The sequence below is a fragment of the Hippichthys cyanospilos genome, chromosome 18 (assembly GCF_059441005.1).
Source record: "Hippichthys cyanospilos isolate Australia breed blue-spotted pipefish chromosome 18, RoL_Hcya_1.0, whole genome shotgun sequence".
NCBI lineage: Eukaryota > Metazoa > Chordata > Actinopteri > Syngnathiformes > Syngnathidae > Hippichthys > Hippichthys cyanospilos.
In genome coordinates this window covers 3,551,117-3,579,113 of record NC_142386.1, presented here as the reverse complement: position 1 = coordinate 3,579,113, position 27,997 = coordinate 3,551,117, and the positions used below count along the sequence as shown (strand labels likewise).

At 38.1% G+C, this 27,997-nt stretch overlaps 3 protein-coding genes across 3 annotated transcripts; 2 read left to right on the top strand and 1 right to left on the bottom strand.

Moving 5' to 3' along the window:
- Positions 1-2,723: 2,723 nt before the first annotated feature.
- Positions 2,724-17,233, top strand: myo1ca (myosin Ic, paralog a). The gene is made up of 32 exons (XM_088440363.1): positions 2,724-3,284; positions 7,811-7,969; positions 8,053-8,168; positions 8,238-8,436; positions 8,501-8,581; positions 9,235-9,414; positions 9,487-9,585; positions 9,964-10,077; positions 10,153-10,224; positions 10,307-10,426; positions 10,501-10,583; positions 11,357-11,462; positions 11,542-11,622; positions 11,711-11,802; positions 11,884-11,978; positions 12,069-12,115; positions 12,353-12,433; positions 12,513-12,618; positions 12,824-12,941; positions 13,214-13,327; positions 13,773-13,849; positions 13,935-14,003; positions 14,325-14,409; positions 14,484-14,643; positions 14,714-14,797; positions 14,892-14,985; positions 15,065-15,120; positions 15,456-15,591; positions 16,016-16,086; positions 16,146-16,243; positions 16,303-16,402; positions 16,486-17,233. The coding sequence occupies exons 1-32, from the start codon at positions 3,267-3,269 to the stop codon at positions 16,510-16,512; spliced, it is 3,138 nt and encodes a 1,045-aa protein (XP_088296489.1). The 5' UTR covers positions 2,724-3,266; the 3' UTR covers positions 16,513-17,233.
- LOC148408496 (uncharacterized) lies at positions 17,212-19,431 on the bottom strand. The gene is made up of 4 exons (XM_088441373.1): positions 19,273-19,431; positions 19,090-19,191; positions 18,461-18,652; positions 17,212-17,582 (listed from the first exon to the last, which is right to left on the bottom strand). Exons 1-4 carry the CDS (start codon positions 19,429-19,431, stop codon positions 17,394-17,396), a joined length of 642 nt encoding a protein of 213 aa, XP_088297499.1. The 3' UTR covers positions 17,212-17,393.
- A 5,785-nt stretch (positions 19,432-25,216) lies between these two features.
- epd (ependymin) lies at positions 25,217-27,890 on the top strand. Its single transcript, XM_088440400.1, has 6 exons — positions 25,217-25,374; positions 25,460-25,491; positions 26,075-26,212; positions 26,293-26,479; positions 27,292-27,373; positions 27,447-27,890. The coding sequence occupies exons 1-6, from the start codon at positions 25,299-25,301 to the stop codon at positions 27,571-27,573; spliced, it is 642 nt and encodes a 213-aa protein (XP_088296526.1). The 5' UTR covers positions 25,217-25,298; the 3' UTR covers positions 27,574-27,890.
- Positions 27,891-27,997: the final 107 nt, after the last annotated feature.

Sequence of the window (27,997 nt, the reverse complement as noted above, 5' to 3'; positions counted from 1 at the left end):
TCTTGCACAAGTTGAAACCTGTTTTTCAGGGTTTTTCAGGGTTTTTCAGTTGAACCCCAGAGGTCAGGCCAAAGAGTGTATGAGTGTGTAGCTTTTCATCCTGCATTTAGCGGTGAAAAGTGTAGTTTTCCAATTAAAAAAGGGTTCAGTGAATGCGCCTTAATTCTGGGGTTTCATACCTCCAACAAGGGTAAGAACCACTGTTTCTTGCGGATCTATTGTGATGGTTAGGATTCGGGGCTTGGAAATGCATGATGTCAGTGTGATGTCCCCACTATGATAGAAAAAAAAACGTGTTGTGTGTGTGTTTGACCAACTAGATACAGAAGAGAGGTACGAATCCCTCCCCTTTTCCACCCTGCCCTAAAAGTCATTCCAGCGTGATATATTGCCGAGTTGAGTCATACAACCTCTGCGAACTAAAATTAGACAAAAAGCAGCAGGCTGAGAGTTTTGCAACACGTGTTGTTTATGCGACGGCATCTGAATTCCTTCGATTATAGCTCACATGTTTGGAATCAGTTTTTGAGTTCGGATCCAATTATGTGAAAATCAAAGCCGAGATGATTCGCTTCACCCAGTATCATTTAAAAGCTTCAGCTCAAGCGGTAGCTTGAAGTTGCATTTAGGAAGCCGTAGTTTGACTTCGCTAATGGCGGGCCGTGAAGGAAAATCTTCACCATCAGGAAAGAACAAGGAAGGAAATCCCACTTTCAGGAACTGCTGCATAGAAATAGGAGCGCATACTGACATCTGGAAAACAACGGTGACGGACACACCGCTCACATGTAGAATGTTATGACACCTAGCGCTAAGTGCTATGTGCTATACTTGTGCAGATTCATTTATTATCCATTGTTTTTTTTTTTCAGTTTTATAGTAACCTATAACCTGTATAAACACTGCAAAAAAGTAGTTAACAGTTTTTGAAAGTTGAATTATATTGCTTTTTTCTTTTAATGGTAAAAAGGATACAGTTTTAGGTATACACATTAAACGTTTATCGATGCAAATCATATTTAGTTTCAGAGCGGCAAGTTGGAAGATTTTTTTTCAGTTTTATACTAACCTATAACCTGTATAAACACTGCAAAAAAGTAGTTAACAGTTTTTGAAAGTTGATTTATATTGCTTTTTTTCTTTTAATGGTAAAAAGGATACAGTTTTAGCTATACCTTTTAAACGTTTATTGGTATAAATCATATTTAGAGTCAGAATGGTAAGTTGGAAGATTTTTTTTCAGTTTTAGACTAACCTATAACCTGTATAAACACTGCAAAAAAGTAGTTAACAGTTTTTGAAAGTTGAATTATATTGCTTTTTTCTTTTAATGGTAAAAAGGATACAGTTTTAGGTATACCCATTAAAAGTTTAACGATGCAAATCATATTTAGTGTCAGAGCGGCAAGTTGGAAGATTTTTTTTCAGTATTAGACTAACCTATAACCTGTATAAACACTGCAAAAAAGTAGGTAACAGTTTTTGGAAGTTGTATTATATTGCTTTTTTTCTTTTAATGGTAAAAAGGATACAGTTTTAGCTATACCTTTTAAACGTTTTTCGGTATAAATCATATTTAGAGTCAGAGTGGCAAGTTGGAAGATTTTTTTTTTCAGTTTTAGACTAACCTATAACCTGTATAAACACAGCAAAAAAGTAGGTAACAGTTTTTGAAAGTTGATTTATATTGCTTTTTTTCTTTTAATGGTAAAAGGATACAGTTTTAGCTATACCTATTAAACGTACTTTGCAATGTAATGTACCCTTGTTTCTAGTTTACAGATGACATAACTCTTTTGCTGAATTGTTTCTCATGAGACTGTTTGGCTTTGATAGGAACACAAAACAATACCGATCACTTTTTTTCCGTGGCAAACAAATGATCAACTATTGTCTCATTGTGTGAATTTCTTTTGAAGTGCTCACCTAATTTGAAAATGACTCACTGGAATTGGAGACAACATTGGTGAACATGAAGATAAGGGTGACTTGGCCATATATAGTAAAAATACAAAAATAACTCTAATAACAACACACGATTTCATTTGATGAACAGCAGACTTACTGTTGCGCTCCCGAGTCTAACATGCCTGGATTTTATTTCAATGAGAAGGGAATTATAGCTCGCACCAGGCGTTTGGAGGCAATATTTGAGGGTGCTCAAGCACCCCTTAATTGAATCAGAGCGCCACTAAATTTTCAAAAAAATATTTGGCAATTTTTTGATGCGTTAAAAGGAATGACGTATAAATTGTTCCAAAACTGAAGCAAAATAGCATATAAAAATTTCAAACAGGCTGTTATAAAAGTTGGAATGAGAAAAAATACATTTATAAATGGAATGTGGAAAATTCTTATTTTTAATTTATTTTTAATATTATATATATGTACATTTTTTAAATTAGTTTTTCATTCCAAAAATTGAAAACGTACGGTTTTGGAAATGCATGATGTGATTATAAGGCGCACTGTAAGCCTTTGAGAAAATTTAAGGCCTTTACGGTGCGGAAATTACGGTAATATTATATTGTTCCATGAAAATGAGAGAAAAATAATTTATCTTTATTTAAATATAAATCTCTTATAATGACAACAACACAAGTTATTGGAAAAAGCCCTTAGCCCACATCCTATTTGAATGTGTCTCAGCTTGTGGAAGAAAAGGGAGGGAGCAAACTAAACTGGGAGGGAAAGAAGGAAAGAATGTTTCACAGTCTCATCATCTCATTTTTTTTCTTTTTTAATAGTGCAGCAGCTGAGTGGTTACACTTTATTTTGGAGCTGCAAGTAACTTTTTCCACTCGCTGTTTCTCTGGCTTGCCTCTTGCATTATCCACGGCGGCATACTTTCCCATGTTTTTTTCTTTTTTTTTTCTCTTGCAAGCCACTTGTGACGTGTGAGCGGAGTTCCTGCTCTTGTTTCACGCGGCGGTTTGGAGAGAGAGCGGGCAAAGGACGTTGGAGAGGCGGACGTGTGGACTTGAAGGCTTCAAGGGAAGGTGACTTGAAAGTTTGAAGCAGCAATCCATCGCCATCGCGCGCCGAGGAGCTCCAGCGGGAGGAAGGCCACCAACGTGAAGAAAGGCGGAGAGAAAGTCAAAAGGGGACTAAGGGGGAGAGAAGACATTCAAGCGCCTCTCTCTGTCGCCCTGGGGTGACGCTGAATGAGAGGTTACAGTTGACGGGTCCGCTTGACACGAGAGGAGGAGCTCCGGCCCGGCGGGGGAACCAGCACTTCATCTTTTGTCCGGCAACAACAGGGCAGGATGAGGTACCAAGGCAGGGTAAGAGCTTCTATGCCATGATGCCCCCTTGTAAGCTACTTTTTTTTTAAAGTCCAATAGGTCAAAAATAACTCCATCGTGTTTTAAAAAGGGACCAACTCTACAGTCAATTTAATCCAATTATTTAGGTTAGTAGTCGATAAAACAACCAAAAAAAGCGCGATTTTGTACATAAAAGTATGGGCTGTTTGGGTCATTCATCTGACTCAACTTCCTCCCCTCAAATTTTTAGGATGTTTGCTGGGTTATTCATTTGACCCACAAGAAAGGAAAAGATGGGTCAAATCGATCCAGGTGACCACACCCATTTTTTTTATATTTTAATTTTTTTTTACCCTAAAATCTGGGTCAAATAAATAACCCACAACAGTGACGCGGGTATGTGAGCTTTTACTTTCTGCAAATATCAGCAAATCTAGTTCAAGGTTTTTTGTTTTTTAAACCTATGATAGGAATAGTAAAGCTTCCTTTTCGAATTAAGAGCAAATTAATTGGAACATACATATGATTCCTAATATAAGATGTAATATAAAACTAAAATAAAAATAAAATAAAATAGATGAATCATACAAATATTCATTTGTAAAACACTATGTTTTTATTTTGCCAAGGAACAGTAAAGCTTTCTTTTCAAACTAAGAGCAAATTAATCGGAACATAAATATGATTCATAATATAACATTTAATAATAAACAATAAAATTAAATAGATGAATCATGCAAATACTAATTTGAAAAACACAGTTTTTATTTTGCCAAGTTTTATACAGTTGCGCATTGTCATTAATTGTGCAATTTTGCAGCAGACAATACAGAAATAAAATAGAAGATTACACGATCTATATTCTGGAGTTGATTGGTCAGGGTGCTCAAAATACACTGGCGCTCGCTCATGATCTTTCATTGCTCGCCCAATAAAGTTTTCTGTGTTGGAAATCTATACTTGCTCATTTAAAATCTTGAATTGCTGGCCATGTGCAGTAGTGCTCGAACAGCGAGTGGAAGTTACGAGAACACGAGAACCGGAGCCTTCGAGCAGCTGACAAACACGGAAACTAGCGCGCTGTCAATTGACATCGTCCCTGTCCCGTGAGCCGGAGGTGTCATGTGATTAAACCAGCCTATCGTAACGCAGCTTGGAATGAACTGAAATTAGAGCAATTACTCAAAAACGCCTGAAGAGGGAGGCAAAACAACGAAAACACTAGCCAACTCTTCTAGGCCACGTCTTATTAATTATTTTGGGCGCGGCCCAGTACTGGGCTGCGGACCGGCGGTTGGGGACCTCTGACCTAGGAAGTTGTCAAAATGAACCCAGTGGCCGTTAGCGCCTTTTCAATCCACTGTTGGGTTATTTTTTCAACTGTTTTAGAGTGTGTAATGCTGCACACCGCCTGTTTAAAGCTTCTAAAGTGTTTCTATTTAATACAATGTAGTGTAGCACAAATTGCCTGAGATAAAAACCTGGGCATTATGTTCTTGCGCAGACGTTAGCGTATCCAGCTGTAGTAGCATCAGGCCTTGCCAAGGGACAGAGGCTTACCAAATAAGGAAGATTATTTGGATGGAGTCACTCAGGCAAAGTTTAGTCAAGTCCGAATGTGAGGTGTGCCGCCTCTCCAGAGCAAACATGCTCGTTTCGCCACAGCTCTCAGATGTTTACCATCAAAAACCACGCCGAGTATTACCTAGCTTGTCACGCTACGCAAAAGCCGCACTCGATTCTATTTCTTTCGAGTAGCAGCATTTGATGTGTTGAACTAGTCATTTCCAAATCCAAGCTCGTGACCGAAGGGAAACTGCAAAACAATGTTTGCTGTGTTGTGCGATGACGCCAAATATTTTCGGTCGCTCGGCAACCCTGACGTTCAGCCGGGCCTTCTCAAGTTGGAAAAAATGAGATTGCCGCACACGACGTCAGCGCGACGGCCCATGCACATCTGCGCGGTTACTTCTCAGGTGTTAAATCTGACGGACGAGTGATCGCCAATGGCAATCTGGCTCTGCGCGGTCTTGTACTGCGGTATGTTTTATGAAGACTTTTCTCCGCTACGAAATCCTTGAAAAATCTAGCTGCGGTATATCTGATCCCTCTCGTTTCACCCCCCCCCGTTGCAAAGACTTCCGTAATCCAAACATCCCCGGTGTTTCATCTAAAAACAGGGCGCTATTGCCACACAAGCAACAAAAGATTCCATGGCATCCTCTGACCGCCTGCTCCAATCCTGACCCGAACATTCCTCGCTTGTGTTCCTTGGAAAATCTGACAGGCAACTGTTAATCACATCTGTAGGGAGCCCACCTGCAGGAATGAGAGAACAATACTCCAAGGTGAAGAGTTTTGGTGACTTTCCTTTGCTCGCGCGTCTTGGCCAGCGGCCACTGTTGTCCTCTTGTTTTTGCAAGAATTTCCCTGTGAATACCGCTCGAGGGTAAAGGCCTTTTAGCGACGCCGAGCAGCCAAATGAGCCCCTTGGGAGTGACACTTGCACAGAAGAGAGGTCCGGCCCCTTTCTTTGGGTCTCCGCTTACTGTTTATGTTTTTCTAGCTGCTTACACCAAAACTGCAGGGGGTTAGAGATACATTAAAAAAAAAGGAAGTGAACAAGGGTAAAGAAGAAGCAGTTTATGTACAATGGGATCTTGTCTTACGGGCGACTGGAGTCACTTGACTTATGAGCAAAAACATGAGTTTCATGACGAAACCAAACTTCACAAGTAGCAAATAGTTTATTGCTATTCTCAGTTGACTTGTAAACCCAAAACAAAGAGAAACGGATGCTGTGTTAGCTTAATGTTAACGCATTGCAGAAAGGGCTTACAAAACTAGCATTGATATCGTGGGGGTTTACGCCGCTAGCTTGCAAACGTCACATGACCGAAACTAGAACAGGCAAAATGGGTTCCCTTGAGATTAAAAATAAATAAATAATGAATGACACAGGAAGCAATTTGCATGACCCCAAACTAAACTTAAGTAAATTTACATGCTCAAAACAAAAAAATTAAAAAAAAAAAAAAAAATATATATATATATATATATATATATATATATATATATATATATATATATATATATATATATATTTTTTTTTTTTTTTTTTTTTTCTGAGAGGAAAACGTTTAGTTTGACTTCCCCTTCAAAGAGATAATGGAATTTTTGACTTACTAAGCCATTTTAAGTCGTAAAAAAGTGAATATTTGGTCTATATATAATTGAACATATTTTGCTGCTCATTTGATACCATTAAAAATATTTTCTGCCACTTTTGGATGACTGAAACTGACATGTGCTCATGGTACAGGTTTTTATCCATCTCAGTCACTTGAAAATGACAACAAAGCTGGGCTCAGGGAACACACAAGCAAAGGTTGCAGCAACACATGTAGACAAGCAATAGAGTTTAATTGTTTACGTTATCGTTTTCTTACAAAAAAACAAGTTACATTTTTCAAGTCTCAAATCAAATCCCGCTTTTAAAAGTAGCGCACGATGCCTTTTTAGAAGATTATTCATCAGTAAGGACTATAAACCGACAAATGCTTCCCTTTCCGTTACATGTAGCTGCGGTTGTGTGTGCGTGCGACATTTTGCACTGCGGCCTCAGAGAATGTCACCGCAGCCCACTAAATTCTACCCATCCATAATATTAGGTTTGTCGTCACATTCAAGTTGACATGTACACACGCTTTCCCAGTTGCATCACTGTTTCACCCTCCGCTCATATCAACATCTCAACACCGATAAGAATATCCTGTTTATCATTGAGATTCTTCGAGTGTCTTTGCTTTGGCGAGGCTCCGCAGTGCGGTTGGAAAATATAAACGCTTGAGTCATCGTTTGCAATTTTTCATGATCAAGGAGATCGTTTTGCAATGCATTGTGTGGGAAAAGTTTATTGTGTTAAATGTCAGTTGAGACAAAAATTGTGGGTAAAGGTTTTTCAAGTTTTTCCTATTCTAATCCCGATTTTTAATGAGCAATATTAGTACAGTGGTGCCTCTACTTACGAACGCCTCTTGTTACGAAAAATTCAGCTTCCGAAACCAAACATCCTAAAAAGGTGCCGCTCTCTGCACTCATCCCCAACACTCCAGCACCATCTTAAGGCAAACAAGTGAACTGCATTCATATTGTCAATAGCTACAATGAATATGATTCATTTAAAGTTTTTAGGTTTTTTTTTTTATAATTCTTTACATGACATTTTGATTTTGATATTATGCACTAATGTAATTCTAATATGTATTTGTTACAGCTTTGATTATTTTTTATGATTTAATAATATTCATTGAAAGGTTTAGGAGCATTTTTTAGGGCTTTGGAACGGATTAGGCTATTTATGAAGGATTCACGAAATTACTGCCGGAAAGAATAAATTTCGTCAGTAGAAGTACCAGTGTGTTACTTTGTTGTGAATTCTTCTCGAGGCCTTCATGGAGCAGTCAGATAAAAAAGAAACTGCCTAGCAGCACCACCCTGTGTCGACACGGCGTAACTACAATCTTTTTTTTTTTTCTCCGCAGGAGGTAGACATTGAAGGAAGGGTGCGCTTGGTGATGGAGAGCACCCTAACGGCCCGTGACAGGGTCGGAGTTCAAGATTTTGTCCTGCTGGAGAACCACAACAGCGAGACAGCCTTCATGGAGAACCTGCGGCGGCGTTTCAGAGAAAACCTCATCTATGTAATTCACCTCCTCAGCATATCTGAAATATCTTTTGAAAATGTTTTTTGGAGTGACGTTCGGATGAGATTGTTCTGCCTCAGACTTACATCGGCTCGGTTCTGGTGTCGGTGAACCCCTACAAAGATCTGGAGATTTACTCCAAGCCCCAGATGGAACGCTACAAAGGAGTTAGCTTCTATGAAATATCGCCTCACATGTGAGTCATCATTTCTTGTGGGGTGTACATTACCGATCTTATTTTCACACTTTATTGCTTTTCACTCAGCTACGCGATATCAGACAACGCTTACCGGGCCATGCGGACCACGTGGAAGGATCAATGTATTCTTATATCAGGTGAGAGTGGCTCAGGTAAAACAGAAGCCTCCAAGAAGATCCTGCTCTACTACGCCGTCACCTGCCCCACTAATCATCACATGAGCATCCTGGGAGACCGCTTGCTCCAGTCCAACCCCATTCTGGAGGTAACCAATCAAACCCCGCGCTTCCACACGACAGCGTTGATCAGGAAACTCCTGCTTTGTGTAGGCTTTCGGGAACGCTAAAACTCTCAAGAATGACAACTCCAGTCGCTTTGGAAAATATATGGATGTGCAGTTTGACTTCAAGGTAAGCTATCCTTTCCTGCAGCTTAAATTTATGCAGAATAAATATGTAACTTTTGGATATGAACACAAGTACACAAATACATTGAAAATACCAGAATTTGACCCTAAAATGAAGGGTGCGACCTATACGCATATATATGGGGAATTACTGTACTCACTGAGTAGTCACCGATACCAATGCCAAATACCGATACTATGTATACTTCTGATTTTGATACACAAAAATCCCACCCCCCCAAAAAAACTCGTAAAGAAAGACCTATAAATTCCAATACCACGTTTTTTAAATGTTCATAAATATAATACAAACCTCTACTTTGTGATCGCAAAAATGCTCAAATAGAGTGGCCGATATTAGTATCGAATGTCAGTGCAAACACTGATACCTTGAAATGAGACTGTGTTTATACAGTATTTTCATCATTTAAAAATCTTCTGAACTGTAGATCAACGCTTACATCATGAAAGTATATTGAAGTATTGTTGGACTCATTTGTTAAACTGAAGAATATCAATCAGTTTCTTCTTTTAGATGGTTTTGCTCATCTTGGTATTTTCTTGGTCATATTTATGATGAGCACGATGCTTTTTGAACAGAAATGACTTTTTAGCCACTGTGGAATGCAATTCTTTGAAATATTCTGCTATTCCTAGGGCTCACCAGTAGGAGGCCACATCCTCAATTACCTGTTGGAGAAATCGCGCGTAGTCCACCAAAACCACGGAGAAAGAAACTTCCATATCTTCTATCAGCTTCTGGATGGGGGGAGCAATGAAATCCTCCAGATGCTGGAACTTGAAAGAAACCCTCAGAACTACCAGTATCTGGTGAAGGTGTGCCAGGCAAAGGTTGCACATAAAGTCATCTTCAGATCATTGGGTCATGGTAATTTGTGGTCTTGATAGGGAAGCTGCTCCAAAGTCAGCTCCGTCAGTGACAAGAATAATTGGAAAGCGTTGATGAATGCCCTGTCTGTTATCGGCTTTACTGAGGAAGACCTGCAGGTTAGTCAAAATCATTCTGCGTCCATTTTTAACCCCAGGGGGAAATTTTGACTTAACTCTGGCTTTTAGATGTTTGAAATTTGTGCTATCAAAGAAAAAGCATACAAAAAACAACACTGGGAGGCTAGAATATTGCAGAGAAATGGCAGGTTGAGATATATATCCTGCAAATGTCAAAATTAGCCCATGTTGGGCTCATTTACTGCCATTATAAATTGGAATTATATTGTTATTCAAAGTCATTCCAAGTTGGATGACTGAGAAAGGTTAGTTAAAATTCCTGGGGTTTAAAAAAAAAAATCCATCTTTAATCCTGCACGGTTACAAAACACTTCTTCTCAACGTATCTCCAGTGTGATTTGTGTGTGTTTTCGTCAGAATTTGTTGAACATCATTGCCAGCGTTCTCCACTTAGGAAACGTTCAATTCGGAGAAGGCGAGGAAGGCGGATCGCACATCACCACTGAGATGCCGCTAGCAAAGGCGGCAAAGGTCAGCGTTGTCCCACCAGTATTGCTCGATATTCCGTTGCGCATCCAACTCAACAGATGTGTTCCCGTTTTGCAGCTGCTGGGTCTTGAAACCTCATTCCTCAACGAGGCGCTTACTCACAAAAAACTCACTGCCAAAGCGGAGGAGGTAAAAAGACACAATTGTTCTTGAGTTTTCTGTTTGTGTGTGTTTGTTTTTTTTTAAGTGTGACTTTGTATTCACGTTACAGATGATCATCCCACTCAACTTTGAGCAAGCAACGTCGGCCCGAGATTCTTTAGCTAAAGCGGTCTACGGTCGGGCCTTCACTTGGTTGGTGGATAAGATCAATCAGTCTATTGCGCTGAAGGTGCAGCCACTGTTTTAATACAAGATGAAGCCAACTGTGACAATACCATCATGTTCTACTCTGTTTTTTTGTAGGATGACATGGACCACAGCAATAAAGCCTTTCCTGTAATCGGGCTTTTGGACATCTATGGCTTTGAGGTCTTACATCGCAACAGGTCCGACTAGCCTTTATATGACCTATCTAAAACTATCTCAACCTTTTGGGATTTCTCACATTCCTGCACCATTAAAACACCATTCAATGCAAACGGGTCTTTTGCAAAATGACACAGATGACAAAAACAGTGTCTGCTTTATTTAAAACCCACACAAAAATTCAAAGGTTTTAAAATTTTTATGAAAACATGCAAACATTAAAAAAGGGGAGGAATTAACACCATGGAAATTAAGTAATGTTAGGGAGGAGTACACAATGTCATGAGTGGAGGAAAGATGGAACAGCTCACAAACATCAACAATTCCCACCATGATGCATGGTGGAGGGAGCAGCATGGTATGGGTCTGTTTTTCTTCTCCAGGGCCTGGATAGCTTGCTATCATTTTATGGAAACATGAATTTGAAGGTTTGTCAGGATGTTTTGCAGGGAAATCTGAGGCCGTCTCTCAGACAGTTGAAGCTAAAAAAAAAAAAGAAGGCTGCTACAACAGCTCAATCTTTCAGAATGGTTTCAGAAGAACTAAATGCACGTTACAGAGCGACTAAGTTACCTATTCCTCCCCCTTCTGACACTATTTGTATGTAATCATCGTTAAAAATAAAACAATTTTAAAAACTCTAAAAATCTGTGTGTTTTTCATAGTTCAAGCAGACCGTGTTGAGATCACATTTAATGGTGATTTAAAGCATGTGAGAAATTCCAATACGTTGAACTACTTATTTGCTGCATGTTCCTACAAATACGCCTCATTTGTTATTTCTTTCCTCTAGTTTTGAGCAGTTCTGCGTCAACTACTGCAGTGAGAAGCTGCAGCAGCTCTTTATTGAGCTCACCCTCAGATCCGAGCAAGAGGAATACACAACAGAGGGAATAGCGGTGAGTGCGTCCGGTATGGCGAAATGCACACAAAATCACACATTTTCACTCTTACCAATGTGACGCTGTCAAACTTCAGTGGGAAATGGTGCAGTATTTTGACAACAAGATAATTTGTGACCTGATAGAGGAGAAGCACAAGGGCATCATCTCCATTCTGGTGCGTATATCAGCATTTCTACAGAATTAATAACCATGGTTCTGGACGCTGTCGTTGTTCAAAGTTGAGTAGTGTTCCTGTCTTTTAGGACGAGGAGTGTCTGAGACCCGGCGAAACTAGTGATATTTCATTTTTAGAGAAACTGGAGGACACACTTGGCGGCCATCCCCATTTTGTCACGTATGAGTAAACATCTGTTTTTTTGTTTGTTTTCTACGCATACAGGCCACTGAGCAGTTGATTTTTATGTGTGTCTTGCAGTCACAAGCTGGCAAATGGCAAAACTCGGAAGGTCATGAGTAGAGAGGAGTTTAGGCTGCTGCACTATGCCGGGGAGGTCAACTATAACGTTGACGGTAACTTTGCAGGATTTTTTTCCGTTACATCATAAATGCTGCAATCCATAAATAAACAACTGATATAACGTCATTTTTTTACTCATGTAGGTTTCCTTGAAAAGAACAATGACTCACTGAACAGGACCCTGAAAGAGGTAAACAACAAAATGTGGAAAATGTGAAATTATGAGAAAATGGTAAATATTTAGAATACCAAAAATATAAGCTCCACTCACACAAATAATTGGAATAATATAAAATTGGAATGGCATCAATCGGATTCACTGGAATTGAATTGAAATGCGCCAAAAAGATGCTACGCCTTCACACAATTAGCTAAACAGAGGCTTTCCCACCGTGTTGACGCGGTTCATTGTTTTTGCGTCGTTCAGGTCATGTGCCAGTCAGATAACGAAATCATAAGTCGCTGTTTCTCCAGAGAGGAAGTGACGGACCAGAAACGCCCACAGATGGTATTGTCTTCTTTCTCCCTCTCTCAGTCTATACAATTCTTTTAATTACTTCCCCATTTTTTTATGTTTTTTTTTCCAGGCTGCTACTCACTTTAAAAATAGCCTTTTGAAACTAATGGAGATCCTCATGACAAAAGAACCATCCTATGTGCGCTGTATCAAACCAAATGATGCCAAGCAGCCAGGTGAACTATTATAAAACTGTTTAAGAAAAGTAATGTAATCCCATTTTGCAAAATTCTCTGTAATTGACTTCCATTTAATGGCATGATTACTATTGTTATTTCAAAATAAGTTAAGAAATGATTCCCACACTCGGTTTTGTTTTTGGCACACACATTTTATGAATCTCTCCATTTGAAGAATTTCTGCCATGATCTCTACCCGCAGGTCATTTTGACGAAGTTCTTGTCAGACACCAAGTGAGGTACCTAGGCCTGATGGAGAACCTGAGGGTCAGGAGAGCCGGCTTTGCCTATAGACGCAGTTTTGCAGCCTTCCTGCAGAGGTGACTTTCGACATCCCTCGCCGTTTATTCGGGTTTTAAATGGCCGATTAAGTTGGCCGATTACGGCGGTTCAAATTTCGGATAAAAACAATCGGCCAAATATCCTCCCACTGTTAAATTTTTACCCTTATTTACTCTAATCATTTACAACCATTATTTACAGCACACACATAAATTTATACCATAACCTTGTACCCCGAAATATGTATCATGAAGCTTGCTAATCCGTTATTCAAAAAAGCTATCTGATATTTTTGCGGTAAAACCCTCAGGTACAAGCCTCTGTGTCCAGAGACGTGGCCCATCTGGTACGGCAGACTCCGAGACGGCGTGGCCACGCTGGTCAACCACCTCGGCTACCAAGAAGAGGAGTACAAACTGGGCAGGCAAAGCAATCTCTTTTTTTTTTTTAAATCTGTATTTTGGGGTGCGCCAAAAAATCAATTCACATTAGAATCGGGATTCTCATTTACCGTGATTCTTCCGTTGTTGTTTGAATGTTTCACTTTGCTGTTAAGGAATGGAGTGTCACCTGTGTAGGCATTAAAAGTGGCTTTCCAAATTACGTTGGAACCATCACAAATATTTTTCCCGCCTTCGTATTAAATAGATCACTGTCTCCCTTTGTTATTCTGTCTCGCAAAGGTGACTGAGTATGATTCTTTGCACGTCTTTAGATTGAAGCGGAAATCGTTTTGAATTCAATCAAAAATTGCCAAGCACCAAAATTTGATTCTGAATCGAATCAGAGATGCCAGAATCGGAATCCAATCGGGAGCCAGCCAAAGATTCCCAGCCGGACTGTAGTCTGTAATCTTTCATTTCACGCAGGTCCAAAATATTCATCCGTTTCCCCAAAACTCTCTTTCTGACTGAAGATGCACTTCAAGCCAAAAAACCAGAGATCGGTGAGTGACATTATGACGACGACATTTATCCCCTACGCTTTTTTTTCAGTTGTTATTTTTTTAATGAGACATTTTTGTGCTCCAGCTCTGACGCTGCAGACATCTTGGCGAGGCTACAGAGAGCGAGCAAAATACAAACGTATCAAACACGCAAGTCAGTGTGCAGTCTTCTTCTTTTAACCCACAGGTGTGGAACTCCAATCCTGGAGGGCCGGTATCTTGCATGTTTTCCAACCCTCTCTCTCAAACACACCTGATTAAAATCATTAGGATCATTTTCAACCTCCCGCTAAGCTTTCTAATTGTTTGAATCAGGTGTGTTGGGGAGAGAAAACCGGAAAACATGCAAGATACCGGCCCTCGAGGACTGGAGTACGATACCTGTGACAACACTCCTTTCAGTGTCATTAGTTTTTCATATGGCTGTAGAAAATGCCCTCGTTGTCAAATAAACTAACCGTGTGTGCAAGTACAGTCCTAGTGATCCAGTCGGCATGGCGAGGGATGAAGGCACGCCGGAGGGCCAAGCGGCGTCGACAGGCGGCTGACTTGATACGCAGGTGCGCAATATCATCCCTAAAAAAATCCTTGCGTCAAAAATCATATCATCTTTTGTATATTTGTTGTTTTCCAGGTTCATAAAAGGCTTTATCTACCGTCATGAGGACTACTGTCCAGAAAACGATTATTTCCTGGACCATGTGCGGTATTCCTTCCTCATGAAGCTCAGCAAAAATCTACCCAAGAGTGTTTTGGACAAAAGCTGGCTGGCGTCGCCTCCGTCTGTCGCTGAGGTACAATCAGCACATTTTTATGGCTAACACTTAGGGATCCACCGTCCATTGTGTGTTTTTTTTCCCGCAGGCCTCTGAGTACCTTCGAAGACTGCACATGAGGAATATGGTCAGAAAGTACTGCCAGAGAATTCAACCTGAATGGAAGAATCAAGTAAGTTTGTGTGAATATATATATATTAAAATTGGGGATTTTAGTTCTACTTGAAGAAGCTAATGAATGCTAATCTGGCATAACTCTGTTCTAGTTGACGCAAAAGGTTGTCGCCAGCGAGATCTTCAAGGATCAAAAAGAAAACTACCCTCAGAGCGTTGGCAGCCTGTTTTTGGACACCAGAATCGGTGCTTGATTATACACTCACCGCACAATGATATCGTTGAACGCAATTTACCTCCATGAACTCCCTCCTCGTTTTTACAGAACGTGAGCAGATCAATCTCAAGGTTCTCCAGACTCTCGGCAGTGACAAAGTGCAGGTGATTTTTGTGTTTGCATGTTCGTGTAGGTTAATTTGACATTTGTGAGGTGTTAATATATTGAATAGAAGTAAAAATGGATCTTTGATGTCTTTTGCCATCAATGGTAGAGAATGACTTAATATCACACCTTTCTGCTCTACAACTGCTCTACATAAAGCCCTTTCATATATAATTCCAGAATCACATCATTTGACATTTAATACATGGCTAATAACAAAATACAATAACAGCAAAGCTACTAGTACTTATAATAATAATGTCACCATCATCTTAGTGGAAGCATATGGACGGATGAACGAAAAATGTGCGATATATGTGCTTGTGCTCCACAGTACGGCATCCCAGTCACAAAGTATGACAGAAGAGGGTTCAAGCCACGCTCGCGTCAATTGCTCCTTTCCAACACTTTCGCTGTGCTGGTGGACAGGACCAAGATCAAGCAAAGGATCGACTATGCGGCCCTTGGAGGTCAGGTCTTCCTCGAGGGCAACATTCGACTTTTATTTTTTTTTTTCTGGTCCGTCATTCGTTAGGCGCTGGTCTACTTCTGTCTGCACTCCCACTAATCCTTTTTTCAGTTTTAATACTTACACTTAAACTTAACACCATGTATGTGGTTCTACGGGTATACTGCCATTGAAAAATAACAAATTAATATAAGTGTAACACGAAGACAAAGCCAGCTTTAACCCTGGGCTATAATTCACCATCGTGTTTATTATCCAGGGGACGAAAGTTCAATTAGTAATTATGTCCACTAGATGGCATTATCATTCTTTACATTCCACTCAAATGGTGGATGTGGGTTCTCATTAATAACTACCTGCCCTACAACTATAGAAGACGGTTTCATTCACATTTGTCACAAAGGCGTTTATTATGAAATGTGCAGGTATCTCTGTAAGCTCTCTCAGCGATGGGATGGTTGTTCTGCACCTGCCCACGGAGGACAACAAGCAAAAGGTACAACAATCGACATCTGCTCGGTAGTGTGAGACTAAGTGCAACTTTATGTTGCGCAGGGCGACGTGTTGCTGCACTGCAACCACGTGATAGAGCTAGTCACCAAATTAGCCCTGATGGCCCGCATGCTAAACCACGTCAACATCAAGCCTGGCAGGTGAGGCTCCCCGAGATCGGCCAAGAACCCGCTTTTTAACTCAATTTCCTTCTTATTAGCGTCAGGTTTGCGGGGGCACGAGGCAACGAGGGGATCATCGATTTCGTCAGGGGTTCTGAACTGAAAGTGGCTAAAGGCAAAAGAGGACATCTGCTAGTGGTGAGTCTGTATCCGTCCCTATGTCAAAAGGTTCAAATTAAAGCAGCCTACTTAATAAATGATTCGATTTGATTTTGCCCTAGACTGCCCCTCCGATCAACGGCACATGAAGAAGAACCGAACAAGATCAATGCTAACATATTTCGGAGGATTAACGCTCATTCCTCTTAATGCCATGAAGCACGCAGCTTATATTCAAAATCCTCATATGGTGGCCGACTGTATTTATTTACTGAAAAACAATGTGTAAAACCCCAGGCTTACATTTAACTCATTCAATGCCAGGGACGTACTTTCACCTTTTTTAGGAGACCGGACGTTAAATCCCAGATTAAATCGAAATTTAAGTACACTAAGGAATGAGTGAGGAACAGTAAATGCATATATATATTTTATAATCATTTTCCGCAAAAAACGATAATATTTCGGCCTAACAGTGCAGCTGCCTCACAGTTCTAAGATTCTGAGCTTGGATCTCAGCTCAAGCCTTCATGTGTAATGCATGATTGACTATTTTTTTTCTCATGTCCCCGAAATGCATGTGCATAAATTTAAGATGCAACATTATTTTTTTCAAGTGAATGATACACCCTTTCAAGGGCTGAGGCCACTATTTGAGGAAATACGCTATGCAAAATTGCATTTGAAAGAATATCCGGTCATGATATCACAACATGAAGTTCCATTTCATTATTTTATTGAAAGCCATATACAAATATATACTATATAAATATCATGTAAACTCTGTATCGCTGTCTGTGTAAGATAAATAAAACAACTGATAGGAAATCAAATGAATAAATAAGTCAAATAAATAGCAAATATCACGTCTTCGGAAAGTCCAGTCAGTTGAGAAGCCCGAGTGACGAAACAGGATGTTGTCACGTGTTCTGAGTCGTGGGAGACGTTTACAGTGACGGGCAAGACAGAAACTCGGGGAAAATACCCGGACTAGTTCTTAGAGGGTGCAAAAATAGTTCCTTTGATCCAGTTATGGAGTTTTAGAAGCCAGGAGGAGGAAGTCTCGAGCCAACTTGATGAGGTAAAGGTCAAGATCCCGTAAAATGATGTAACCGTCCACACGCTTTTCCCACAGTGTTTTGGGGGAATTTGATTGGTTGGGGGACGCCTGGACGCTTGGGAAAGTTGCTTTCCTGCCTGAGGTACTGATGTACCTCATCTAAAGAAGGAAATAGATGGAAAAGATGTCAACAATTTCTCTGATTGGGTCTGATCTTTAAGGGAGAGTCAACTCAAAAGTTTTTTCGATCCCGTTCAAGACGTATTTTTAAATAATAAATAAATAAAATAATTTTTTTCTCTTGTTTTCATGTGTTTTGTGTCATTGATTACTTTAGTAGTGTAGTTCCTTAGGTGATCAATTACTTTAGTACTAAAAATAGTTAGTTGTAGTACGGAAGTATTTGATGACCTAAGGTAATCAATTATAACAACAAAAGTAACTAATTACTCAAGTAATGAATACTCAATGGCTTTAGGTACTAGAGTACAATAGTAATGATTTCTTTATGCATTAAAGTAATCTTTATTTAATAATAATAAATAATCGACTAATTAGTACCAGACATTTTTGCTCCTTTAGGTAAACTCTTGAACATTTTTGGAAAAAAAAAAAACATAAATCAGTAGCTGGAATTGAATGTCTGGACTCTAAAACATGCAAAAACAAAAACTTTGGGGATGAATTGGGTCAATGTTAATGAATTTGTTGTTAATGAATATAAATTAAGCAACAAAATAATACACCTGTGTTTTTACCATCTGAGGGGGCGACCATTTTGTCACTAGCTGTCGCCTGAAAATGTACCTGCTCATCTGTTTTCTAAATGAGGTCATGTGACATTCGCAGGCTTAGTAATGAATGGATGTTATCCGATCTACTGTGATGTCATTTTCAGTTGGCAGCAAAATACAAAATGGCTGAATCCTGTGTCATTTTTTTTTAGACTAGTGATGCCGCATAAAGCATATTATACCAGTAAAGCAAATTTTGGAGTTAACTTTGTCGCTTAAAAGTATCAGAATATGTTAGCATACCTGGCTACTGACTTGGCTCATCAAGTCCCTCAGGTCCAGCTCAACATTTTTGATGCTCTTAGGTAAAGTACTGAGTACCGCTAGCGCTCCCTTCTTCTCTCTTTCCTCCGTCTCCATCTCTTTCCTCTTCCACTCCAATTTGTTCCTGTAGGCCTGCATGTCCGCGAGAGCGCCGTGCAGTCGTTCCCAATCCTGGACGCAAACCAGCCACGGAAGTCAGATCGAGGTACCGTAATTACCCGAGTATAAGATGCACTTTGTTTTCCCCAAAATGGAAGCCAGAAGCCACAGATGTGCATTTTAATATCAAACTTACAATCTAACTTACAATAATTATCGTAATGGGACGAGCTAGAGCAGCTTGTGTTAGCTGAGGCTGTTACGGCAAGATTTTCAATAAAAGAAGCAAGCAGACCGAACCACCGTCCGAGTAACTTGAAGAGTTTACAGGAGATTTATTCAGTTTTGCTATAGTTTTGATATTGTTGCCAAATTGTTGGTGCGTCTTATACACAATAACATAGAAAATACTGGAATTTGACCCCAAAAATAAAGGGGAGTCTTATATTTGGGGAGTTATGGTAACTTATTTTTTCATGCACGATTTGGCTTTTCAAAAGGTGACTGACCGTAAGATGCAACCAGCTGTTGAAGTCTGTAGAAAGCAATGGCAGGTCCTTCAAAAAACCACTTTTGTCCTCAAAGTCCTTGTCTCCTAATTGCTCTTCTTTCTAATATAGGCGATCAAAAAAAATGTTTCAGCATCTAGTAACGATTCTTTCGGATTTTTTATTTATTTTTTTACCACTTACATATTTACCCAGCAGCTGCTGGACACGGGTTCGAGTAGACCTTACGAGGCGGAAGGAGTTGCTGTATCTGGCCTTGTGGATGCCGAGCGATGAAGATGAGGACTCGGCACAGTTCAGGATGCAACAAAGAAACATCAGAACACAGCAGCCGGCAATCATCTGGAAAACAAGTAGTTGTGAGCTGCCTTTTTTTTAATGCTTAGGACCAAAATACAGGGCTGTGTTCCAATTATGTTTTGAGATGATATTTTATGGAGAACAAAAAACAACCACTAGGAGTCTAAAATATTCCATGGATTGTCAAAATGTGTCGACTTTCAATATGCTGTCCTGCCATCACTTCTAAATGAGGTCGACAGGTACACCCTGCAGATGTCAAATTTAGCCCTTGTCAAGCTCATTTACTACCATTAAAAATTATATATGTATATATATATATATATATATATATATATATATATATATATATATATATATATATATATATATATATATATATGTTTGCACATATTTAAATCATAATCATAATTCAAGCTCCATGTCATCAGTCAACATTCAAAACAGTCAATGCAAACTCACTGAATCAGTCTATGAAAACAATAGTCTGAGTTGTTTCCTGCACCCATAGAACGGTTTGTTAAATTCAAATTTTCCAAAGTAAAATAAAAACGTATAAAATGTTGTATTGTGCGCATACCTTGGAACAAGAGCAGGGATGGAGCAGAGTGTGCCAAAACTACATGCTGCTCTGTGACTGCACCTTCAATTTATATTATTGCTCATGTTTTCGGTTCCTGACTGGTGCGGACTTTTTTCTTTTTTTTCCTTCTCGCTCCCACTCACGGTTATCACATCTTGCGGTTAAAGATGTGAATCATTCGAAAGGGAGGAAGTTGCCCAGTTCAAAACTTCTACTTGCTTTATGATATTGTAAATGAAGCTATGCCCAGTCAATAGAGACTTTTTTTTTTTTTGCACGTACAATTTTATGCATTTGTTCCACCATACAATAACTTTGTAGAGGCACTAATATATCTTTAAGAACCTCAGCTCAAAACCCAATTTCAGTTGTTGTAATTGCAATCATTGCTCAAAACAACAAAACAAAACAACACTTCATTTGGGTTCCGGTTTGGGCAATCTCACAGTTTTTATTGCAATAAAATTCACTTTCTATTTTAGAACATTCCATGACATCCTAAAAGTACACAGTGCGAGGAATGTCCCTAAAAATTTACCTCGGGAAACAAAACAGGGTGTTTCATAAAGAATCAAACTTAACTGATGTGCACCTTATGGGAATATACCGGGAGTCTCGTGATTCTGATGACTGGTAGCCCTTAAACGAAAAAGGGGAAAGTAGTTTCTAAAAAAAAAAAAAAAATTGGAGTCACTAAGCAATAATAAACTCTGTGGTTACTCATTCAGGGACAACTTGCAGGAGTGCCTAAATGATGATACTAAATATTTTTGTTCTCACTCTCGCTCTCGCTCTCTCATAACATTAGTGCAGTCTCTATCAAATATGTTTACAATCCATTTTCTATCAATTACAGATTAATTAAATAATGTATTAAAATTTTGCAATAAAGCTTAATACACAACTTTTTCACACACACACGCACACACACACACACATATATATATATATATATATATATATATATATATATATATATATATATATATATATGTCAAAGCAAAATTTCACAAGAAAGAGAGTCAGTGTTTTTCTAATTCAAACTACTATACTTCATTTTAAAATGATTTTTTTGGATAATGAAATGTGGAAGGCATTCTTATGGCCAATCATTATGAATATGATAGTTGTGCAGAGGTAAATTCCTCATTTTTTCAGATTTTTCACGTTGGGAATTTACCTAACATTCCAAAGTTGCAGATGAATATTTTTAATCATTTATCATGGCTTAAATGTGCACCATGAAGATTTATTGAATTATTTTGTATGTGCTACGCATTTGTTTTTATGTTTCTACAATTACAACTGTATTAAATACAATTCAAATAAAATATTGTCCATTGAGTCCGTTGCTCAGACGCGGAGTGTTTTCAAGTATAGTTTGGCAAAAAGCTTTGCTATGGCTCACTACATTAGCATCTTTGTTGCTTTGCATTTATGCACTCACCTAAACTTGAGCTGCTTCTGTGGTAAGCAAGCTTCTCATTACAAAAAAGGCACATCACTTTACCTTTATGAAAGCTGCTGTCGGGGCATTTTTTAATATGAAATTTACCATTCATTGAACCAACAACACTTATATGCTCTTCCATTTTCATGTCTTCCATTTGCCCATCAGGGTTATGCCAAGCACAAGTCAATCCAAAGCCCCCAAAACTCAAGCACAAGAAGAAGCCCTATGCATTCAAAAATTCAAATGAGTCTTATCATAAGTTTAAATGTGAAATTATGTGCCATAAAGCAATCAAATCTTTTTTTTTCCCTAAATATTGTGATTACGTGTCAGTCCTGAATGTATCCTGCCTTTTGTCAAAATTTCAATGGCAATTTCAAAATATCCAAAGAGCTGCCTAAAATCACAGGAAATATCTCCGACCGAAAACAAGCAACCACAGGTTTCAACCTACAGCTTTGTGGTGTGGCAGTTTCGCTTTTGTTTAACGGTGTGAGCTGCTTGTTTGGCAGGAAGTCTATTTGTTTTTTCTTTGTACTTTTTAGAGTTGCTGAGGCGAGAGGTTTGTGTGTGTGTTTCAAAAAGTGGCCACAAGCATCAAACTTCTCTCTACCTGTGGTTTCTACCGCCGCAAAGCCAGATTTTCTACTTTTGAGGCACTTACAGTAAATTTTGGACTGTAAGGCACAACTTTTTTCTCACGCTTTGAACCCTGTGGCTTATAGTCCAGTTATGCTTACCTGGAGTTTTTTTTACAAGCCACCAGAGCGCAATCTCCCAGTAAATAAAAGGGAAACACTATCGAAGTATTGATATTTAGTTTGAACGGCAATTTTAATCACCACCGCTAGTAAACACGATCGTGTGTGTTACTGTTGTGTTGGTGCAGTATTCTAACAGTCCGAGTGTGTGTTTAATTTTTAAAGGAGTGTGTATATATATATATATATATATATATATATATATATATATATATATATATATGTGTGTGTGTTTATAGACCAAAAAATACAGTAAGTCTCACTCTGAAAATATAAATATATTTCCAAATATAAATCAACCCCAGTAAGTAAAATATTTATAGAGTAATCTTCAAAATAACTTGTATTCAGCAATAGCGTGATCTTCCAACACAAATATGAGGTCATCACTAGTCAGCTTGAGCGGTACTGAATCACTGACTTCCTCTATAGGCACAAGGACTCACTCGTGTTTTGCGCATCAAAATAAGGGCTTCCCTCATGTTCATAATCTCCGCCCCAACGGTGCCTTAAGCAAATTTCCCTTGTGACGTATTGTTTACTCTCAGTCTCACTCTTGGTTTTGCTGTGCATTTCCTTCCCATTTTTCCTTTTCACACTTAATTTCACAACTTCTCCTGCTGCGCTCTGGACAAGTCATCATTCATGTCACGGTATGGGAAACCTTAAATCACATGAACACCATCAAATAAATGCAGTAATTGACTTATTCAACCCAAAGACATATTTTTACTTCTTTTTTTTTCTGTTTCTTTAATAATCAAGACATATATATATATATATATATATATATATATATATATATATATATATATATATATATATATATATATATATATATATATATATTTAAAGTAATTGATTACTTTGATTACTTTAGTACTTCATTAGTTAAATTAATCAATTATTATGGTACTTAATTGCCTAAAGTAGGTTTTTTTTTAATTTTGGGCAAAGAGGATCTAAAAATGGCTAGTAGTAAATTAATTAGTGACTAAAACAGTTGATTATTTTAGTCATGAATTCAATTAATGCCAGTGATTTTTTTTACCCTCCTTTAAATATGAAGTACCTGGGATTGAATATCTTGACCCTTGAAAAAATGTACAGAAATTTTAGTGGGACTGAGTTAGTTAAAAACACAAAAATGATTTCAACAATAGGGCATGCATTGACTGTTTTTTTTAGTTCCACTTTTTTCCTTTTTTTAAACCTGTATTTAATATCTCCTTGTTTCCTCTATAATTGAGTGAAGTGGCTCATCAACCAAAACTTTCAACTAAAATCCTTAAAGTCTTACATATTTATATATATATATATATATATATATATATATATATATATATATATATATATATATATATATATATATATAATATGACAACTTTAAGAACGAATATGATTAAATCTGAAGCTACCAATATCGAGTAGGTAGCTCAAGTTGTAAAAAAAAAAAGTGCTCACTGTCCAATGTTTTCAGGTAAATTTATCATCAGGCAGAGTTAGTATGCCGCTCACAATTTCTCATGTCAATCATTTTCTAACCTCCCATCTATAAATCGAAAAAAGGCGCAGTCCAAATCATTATTTTCATGCATTCATTAAGATGCAGACGACGTACGCAGTCATTGCTGTTGTCAATGTCAGAAAAAAAAGCGCGCTGGTTTGTTGGCAGGGACAAGGTAACACAGGGACACAATGTTGAGCAGAATAACAAACGACAGCTGCACTAACTTTGGACAAAAACACATTCCGGAATAATAAATGACTACTACCCAAACTTTGGACAACAAAACATTCTTGACCGAACTTGTGCTGTTGGTGGGCTGGAATTGGCTCTGATTTTTCTTGCCAGAGTTCCCTTTATCGATTAACCCTTAAATTTAAACGCTGCATACTATCTAGAAATCAATTTTTTATTCAGTTTTTCCTTATTAGTGTTGTCGGTCACTGGTGAATTTGGGTGTACACATAACTCATTAGTGGAATATGATTTAAGGAGCAAAATCCATCTGTGTGTATCCATTTCAAAGGGTGGCCATTTTGATTGGTCAACTAGTGATGAAATAGGTGACTTCTAACCTGTATGATATCAGGTGGATTCTGCTGCCTAATTTACATTCCACAAACATAATATTATTCAGAATACAGTGTTTAGACTTGGATCGCATAAAATATGTTAACGAAAAGAAAATATTTGACTTCATTTCCCCTTTAAAGGGATACTTTATTAATATTGCTTTGGGGAACTGTGATGTCATTTTCAGACGACAGTTAGTGGCAAAATGGCTGACCCCCTTCTTTTTTTTTTTTTTTTTACAGCGTATGTGTATTCCCAGACAGCAAAATATGTTAATTCAAATGTTGAATTATGGTCAAAAGATTGACTATCTGCAAAATTCACATGAGTTTCTATTATTAACTACTGTATTGCTATTATTAATTTCTTGTGTCCAATCTACAAAAGGTTTGCAATTTGGGAGTGTTTAAATGAGAGACAAAGTTGAGAAAATGTTATTGCTTTTTAGAACGTAAGCCCTGCAATAAACGAGAGACCATTGTGGGTATATATATATATATATATATATATATATATATATATATATATATATATATATATATGAAATTTAATATGCAGTTAATATGAATAAATTGGGGCTCTTAGCCATCCCTGTTGATTTTGTGAAAATTTACAAATTGCAATTTAGGTGCCTAATTTAAGTGAGAAAGACATTTTTCATGGACAGCAACAATGCAATAACAAATGAGCAATATTTCTTATCAGACAATCAAAATTCTGAGCCTACTGTGACCAAAATTCAGGCTATCCAAATTATGCAAGTAAGACGCAGATAATAAAACACCAAAGGAACAATTGGATAAATCAAGCAAAGAAAAGAAATGTAACAAATCTTTTTCTTTTTTTTTTTTAAAGGCCAGCACCTGCAGGGACAAAGCAGGGAAGTTGTTTTGAAAGCTGGCCGTTTGACGTCATCTCGGACGATGGTGCGTTCCTTTAAAAGCTGCTGGAGCGGCGCAGGAAGAGCAGATAGACTTGCCTTATTTTCTGCCATCCTATCTTACTTCGTCTCCTTTTGCAGTGGGGAAAAAAATGTATTCAGCTGTTCTGCTCTTTGTCTTCATGTGCTGGACCGCCACTGCCCATGCAGACTACCACCAGCCTTGTCGTAAGAATTTCACTCCACATATTTCCATTCCTAATACAAATCACTTTGAAACTGAAAAGTCAACATTTTTTTTTTTTTTTTCCAGGTTCACCCAATATGACAGGATTACTTTCGGTGGTGAGTGGTAATCTTTCATTTCTCACATAAAAATGCAGGGGCGGGCACTTGGTCAGCACTGACGCCCGTAGTTAGCTCCCTTTGTCAGTCCTGGTTTTAGTTTTCTTGCTAGTACGAGGATTCTGGGAATGCAGAGCAAATTTGATTCTTTCTTTCTGAGTAGCTGTTGGCCAGGAAATGCAAGATAGAAGTTTTATAATTTCCTAATTAAAGACGTTTTTTAGTAAATTCAACCTCAGCAATACTTTTTTTTACTTGTAGTGTATGTGACAAATGAAGTTGGACAAATGTTAATGAAAACCGTCTTTTTTAGTTGTAGGGCAGGTAATTATATATGACCGATTGAATGTCATGTAACGCATGATAATGCCATCCAGTGGACATGATTTTAATTGCATTCCTGTTGCCTGCATTTCTGAAACGGGGGATATTAAACGTTATGGTATTTATAGCTTAGGGGTAATCTCCTTAGCTGGTTTTATTTTCATGTTACCCTGATATAACTGTGTTGACTTTCAATTGCTAAATCGTGGTTTTGAACGCACAAATTTTTCACTCAACGTGTGCTTTTGAACGAGACCAGATGGGAATGAGGGCTGAAACGAGAGCAGTCGGAGTGTTCACATACGACTCCATGAATAAGAAACTCCGCTTCCAATCCAACTCAAGCCTTCCCTTGAACGTCACCTTGGACCTGGATCTCTTAGTGTTCTTTGAGGAGGTAATGACTTTTCCTTCTGGCTTGATGACAACATTTTACTTCATTTTCTTGACGTTCTGTACCACTCCCGTGTGTACCAGGGGGTACTCTATAAGATTGACAGCAAAAACCAGAGCTGTGAGAAAAAGTCATTGCAAACACGAAAGAACCCATTCGCGCTGCCCAGTGATGCCACCTTCATGACCTCAATGACCTCTGGAAGCACCAACATTGAAGGAGAAGGCCTGAAATTTAAAATATGGACAACACCAACACCGGGCTCAAAAGGTAGACAGTATAACACAAATAAAGTAAATAACAATGTTTGTAGGGTGTGAAGACATCATAATCTATGAACATAATTTTTATTTACGATTGGAATCCTTGAGGCACATTCATATTTGGTGAACGTTACAACTCTTAAGGTCCATAAATGGTCCCTTTTAATAAAACACATCCACTCAATAACTTCCTGTCTAATAGATATGAAAATGGTCATTTATTTATTTATTCATTTAAACTGTTATGCCACCAAAAACCACTACTTTATTTCAAGGCATAAACACAAAATATGTATTATTGTCCCCCAAAATGTTTCCAGGTGGAATAATTGAGAGGATGATATTGAGACCTTTGGAAGGTCAATAATTTATAAAATCAGTGATTTTATTGTTTTTTTTTTTTTTTGTTTTTTTTTGAGAAATGGGATAATTTAAAGCAAAAAAATTAAAATGCACACTATGAATCCTCAAGACCATGAATGAACCTCAATAGACAAGTGATTGTTCTTTTGTTTTTGTTTTTACTTTCATTGCTTCACATATTTTAAGTGATATCAGATCGATCAATACAAAGTTACAATACAAAGTTTTTTTTTTCATGTTTTCCTCCAACCAAAGTTTCTAAAGTGGAATAATTGAGATAATTTTATTAGGGCATTTGGTAGGTCAAAAATCCATAACAACTGATTTAATGCATTTTTATTTTGGGAGCAAGACAGTGTTTAAAAAAAAAAACCTCACACTTTAGCTTTGCTTGTTCAATACAGCTCCAATGCAGTTTATAACTGTTTTTTTTTTGTTTTTGTTTTTTTCATTAAGGGCAAAGCATAATGTGCACAACCATGGGGTGTTTACCTCTTAGTACAATCTACGTGACAGAATCCTCCATGTTCTTCTTCAGGTATGGCTACATGTTTAAAAGCATATTTAGCGTCGAGTGAATTTTGACTTCTTACCCATTTTCTCTCCCCCAGCAACATGAATGTTGAACTGGATCTCAAGGACCCAGAGCTTCTTGTTTTGCCTCCGTTTTGCCAAGGATTGCAAGCCGAAGAGACACCAGAAGAGACAGTATATGGTTTCTTTGATGAATTCCTGTAAATGAAGACAAAAACGGCAGTTAATTTGGTCCCATCAGAACCTTTCTTTTTCATTTCATTTGTGACCTTAATGGCCTTGCATGGCACTGTTTTACCTTCCACACCTATATGCCGAAAAACATTACGCTGTATACATTTATTTTCAATGTAACAGAAGAGATGACATAGATCATATAATTAATCGGAATTAATATGTAGTTTCACATCCATCTCGCTTTAAAAAACTTTACATGAATAATAGAACAAACAAAACTGTCAGTGGTTTCATCTAGACCCTTTTTTTTTTCAATAAAATCCAATTTTGGATGAAGAATGAAATTAATTGTGTGACTGGGTTGTTTGATGTATTGTTCTATATCTTCAGTTAATTAAAAAAAAGCAAATAATCTGGCTAAGCCATGTAAAATTGCTACTTGGACAGATAT